Below are 4,097 nucleotides of genomic sequence, written 5' to 3'. Positions count from 1 at the left end.
TCACTTCCGCCTCCAGCACGTCCCGAGGATGCCCCCGGCGCCTCTGCCCCGCGCTGCCTCGGTGTTCGCTCGGGCTCTGCTCTCGCCGGCACCGTCTGTCCCCAGAACTTCTTGCTGCGTAGCAGGAGCTCTGCAAGGACGTCTCCAAAAATCTCCGGCCTTACTTAAGCTTTGGTTTTTCTTTCCCTCTCCGCTCCTGGGGGCAGCCAGGACGGGCGCTGAGGCACTCTCCCCCAGCTGGGATTTCAAGCCAGCAAGTGCCATCTCCCACCCTGGGGCCGGGCCGTGGGCAGCACTTGATCACACGAGGTGTGCTCTGGCTCGCTGCACGGCACCGGTGTCACCTGGCTGCAATCTCCTCTGTCCCCCTCCCCACGCAACCGGGTCATAGTGGGACACATCCCCTCCTTCCCACTCTCTGAGGCACTCTCCCCCAGCTGGGATTTCAAGCCAGCAAGTGCCATCTCCCACCCTGGGGCCGGGCCGTGGGCAGCACTTGATCACACGAGGTGTGCTCTGGCTCGCTGCACGGCACCGGTGTCACCTGGCTGCAATCTCCTCTGTCCCCCTCCCCACGCAACCGGGTCATAGTGGGACACATCCCCTCCTTCCCACTCTACGCTTTTAGGCCTCCACTGCGGCCAGAGCTGGCGAGAGGACACTGGGAGACGGCCCGTGGCCCACCTCGGGCTGTGTGAGAACTCGATTCCCCCGTTTTTCCTCTTGTCACGCTTCCCTCCTCTCCGGCAGCGCCACCATCCCCTCGCTGAAGCATCGCCTGCAGAGGAACGTGGCCGCCATGGCCTGGAAGCCGCTCTGCGCCTCCATCCTCGCCGTCGCCTGCCAGAGCTGTGTCCTGGTGTGGCACCTGGATCCCACCTCCCTCTCCACGAGGTGACAGCCCCCCATTTGGGTTGGCTTTGGGTTCACTCCGGGCAGGTGCCTGTCCCGTCAGGGGACACGGTGCTGGTTTTCGGTGGCACGTGGGCCAGCCCTTCCCGTGATCAGCCGCGGTGTTTTCTCTCTCCGTCCCTCCAGACCTTCGTCCGGCTGCGCTCAGGTTCTGTCCTACCCGGGGCACAGCCCTGTCACCAGCCTGGCGTGGGCCCCCAGCGGGGAGCTGCTGCTCTCGGCGTCGCCGGTCGACACGGCCATGCTGGTAAGAGGCTGTGAACACACCGCGGGGTCACCAAGGGACGGTTTTGGCTGCGGGACTGCTGGGGACAGGTGGCATTTCCTCAGGGGATGGATTAGGCAGCTCCTGAATTTGAACTAGACCTGAAAGCATCAGTCTGTATGCCCCAATCCACACGAATCCACCCCCAAAGCTGCGTTAACTACCCGGTCAGCGTTCGGGTCCCGGTGTCGTTAGCCTCTTCGTCGTCTTCTCCTTCAGGTGTGGGATGTGTCCACCGAAAACTGCGTCCAGCTGCAGTGGTTTGGGGGTGGCGGCGTCACTTACTTGGCATGGTCACCGGACGGCAGCAAGGTCCTGGCAGCCACTCCCTCTGCGGTGTTCAGGTGAGCTCCCTGCCTGCCAGATGTTTTAGTTCAGCCCCTATTATAATTTTCGTTTGCTCCAAAACCAAGTAGATTTGGCTTCTTTGGGTCCTAACTGCTCCTATTCCTCCTGCGTCTGATGTGTCTGACGTCCTGGGCTCCTCCTGGGGCGGATTTTGGGAGTTTGTCCCGCTCACTTCTGCCCGTCTCTCTTGCAGAGTGTGGGAGGCTCAGATGTGGACGTGCGAGCGGTGGCCCACTATCAAAGGACGCTGCCAGGTAGGACGGGAGCGTTTCCCACCCGTGTGGGGCGCGTGTTGCCTCCAAGGCCCTCGGGGGCACGTACGGGGTTTTACTAAAACTCCCCCGGTTCCAGCTGGCTCCAGAAAGTCCCTCGCAAGCTGCCAGCTCCCCGGCCTGGTACTGGGTGTTAACGTGGCTCTGTGTCCCGCAGACGGGGTGCTGGAGCCCTGACGGCAGCCGGCTGCTCTTCACGGTGCTGGGGGAGTCCGTCATCTACTCCTTGTCCTTCTCCGAATACCGGGGTGAGTCTGCCCAAGCCGGCCGCCGAGGCGAAGCTTTCCCAGACCCGGCAGCTGGTCCCTAAGCCGCTCTTCTCGCTTTTGGCTGCGGCTGGGCTTGGCCAGATGGGCTTTTTGTTTGTTAGCTGCGTTTTTCAGCCCACTGGGTGCAAAAGGACAGAGGCAAACCTAGGTCATGCAGGGAGAAGGGTGTCTCGGGGTTCTCCCAAAGCAGAGAGCCCCTTTTCCCCGCCTCACATTCCTTCTTGCTCCCAGTTATGATCACAGTTTGCAGGGAAACTTTTACAGTGGGTTAAATGCCCAGCTTGCGTGGCTTTTTCGCGGATGGCGTTTTTTCTGGGGAAGCAGCTGGTCCTGGTGTTTGTTGAGGGGAAACTTTCTCTGTCCTCCAACCCAGACATAGGCAGGTGCTGCTGGGGTAGCAGCACATAGCTCCACAGCTGCTCTAAGAAACAGAGAGACATTCTGTATCACTTCAGAAATAAAAGCGTGATTTACAGAGTGAGATGATCCATGCAGTAATTCAAGCAGGAGACAAGAAGTGACCAGGCCGTTTGTTGCAGGGGAGATGCAAGGGCAAGTGGGAGGCTCCAAAACAGCTTCCATCGTGGCAGATCTGTCCGAGACCACCTTCGAGACGCTCTATGGGGAGGAGAGGTGGGTCTGGCTGCACCCGTTGCCCTAACGCAAGCCCTGGGAGGTGGAGGGGGTCCGTGCCCCCCTCGGCAGCAGCCCCCCCGGCGCTGGGACGTTGGCTGGAGGGAGGAATCTCACTGCTTGCTCGTGCTGGTTTCAGGATCGGAGGAGAAGTCCACTCCATGGTGTGGGACCCCACCGGTGAGCGGCTCGCGGTGATCATCAGAGGTAAGAGGGAGGTGCTGCCTCCACCCTGCCTGCCCCAGCGCCGGCCTTTGCCTGAAAATCCCGCTCCAGCAAGCAGAAGGGGTGCAAACCCCAGTGGGGTGAGGAGTCGGGGCGGGAAGGCAGCACCCACCCTCCGTCCTTCCTCACCGTGACTCTGCTCCTCCGCATCTGTCGGAGTTCCATCCCCGCTTCCCGTGGGATGAATCCCAACCTCCCTGCGAGGTCTCCGTCTTCCCACCGTGCCCACATGCCGTCTGGAGCACGACTGGGCCTCTTGGCTCCATTTTTCGGAGCACCCCTGGGATAATCGAGCCATTCAGGCTCTCCTGGATGCAGCCGGGACGGGCCTCGCTCCGAGACAAAGCAGACCTTTGAGGGAACACCGAACGCGGTGCCGGGGATGCTGCTGCCTCGGGCTGCCTCCCTGCACGCCACCGGCGGGGCGGGCAGCCGAAGGGGGCCACCACCCCCCCCCAAGGTTGCCCAAAAGGAGCATGAACTGTGGGGGGTATTGATGTGTTGTTGGGGTTTTTTTTTTGGGTTTTGTTTTTTTGCCGTGCTTAAAGCTGGGTGGGGAAGAAGCCAGGGGCGGGGGGGGAACTCAAGAGTACAAGGACTCTCACAGCTGGCACCCCTCTGTCCTCTGCCCCTCCAGGTAGGTCTTATGAGGATCTCTGGGCAGAAACGGCAGTGGGGTGGAAAATAACCTTCACACGGGAGAGACAGGGCCCCCACGTCACGCCTCGCAGGCCGGGGTGTTCCCCAAGGAGTCACTTCATCTCTTGCCCAAACCCTTCTCGGCCAAACTCAGCTACCGGAGACCTCAGGGCCGGCTTTAAGTCACTCAAGGGTCTTTGGAAGCCCCGTCGCGGGATCCTGCTTGCCTCCGTGTGAGGAGGACGCGGTCCGCAGCCAGCGTTTCCTCACCTCGGTGTCTCTCTGCCCCGGTCTCCGCAGTGCCCAGCTGCCTACAGCCGCTTCCCCCAAAAACCTGACCTCCGTGTCACCGGTCCGGCATCGAGGGGCCTGTGTGCCCGCGCAGTCCCTCGGACGAGGGAAAGCCTCACTGCTCCTTCTCTCTCCCTCCTCCAGGGCATGCCGACGCTCCCGGGAGCCAGACGGTCATCGCTGTGTTTCGCACCCGCAACAGCCCTGTGTTTGAGCTCCTGCCGTGGTGCGTAGCGGCGGGGG

General features: G+C 61.8%; 1 protein-coding gene across 1 annotated transcript in view; it reads left to right on the top strand.

Moving 5' to 3' along the window:
* The window catches only part of AAAS (achalasia, adrenocortical insufficiency, alacrimia), a gene marked incomplete at its 5' end in the record, with an annotated part of 6,967 nt that overhangs the window by 2,059 nt on the left and 811 nt on the right, over positions 1-4,097 (top strand). Inside the window, 8 exons of the mRNA XM_010284163.1 lie at positions 730-894; positions 1,039-1,159; positions 1,397-1,521; positions 1,719-1,779; positions 1,955-2,045; positions 2,606-2,699; positions 2,839-2,906; positions 3,999-4,080. Coding sequence (XP_010282465.1) covers positions 730-894; positions 1,039-1,159; positions 1,397-1,521; positions 1,719-1,779; positions 1,955-2,045; positions 2,606-2,699; positions 2,839-2,906; positions 3,999-4,080 — 807 coding nt within the window. The remainder of the gene's footprint in view (positions 1-729; positions 895-1,038; positions 1,160-1,396; positions 1,522-1,718; positions 1,780-1,954; positions 2,046-2,605; positions 2,700-2,838; positions 2,907-3,998; positions 4,081-4,097) is intronic.

The sequence above is a fragment of the Phaethon lepturus genome, unplaced genomic scaffold, assembly GCF_000687285.1.
Source record: "Phaethon lepturus isolate BGI_N335 unplaced genomic scaffold, ASM68728v1 scaffold24923, whole genome shotgun sequence".
NCBI classification, from domain to species: domain Eukaryota; kingdom Metazoa; phylum Chordata; class Aves; order Phaethontiformes; family Phaethontidae; genus Phaethon; species Phaethon lepturus.
This window is presented reverse-complemented; position numbering and strand designations above follow the sequence as displayed.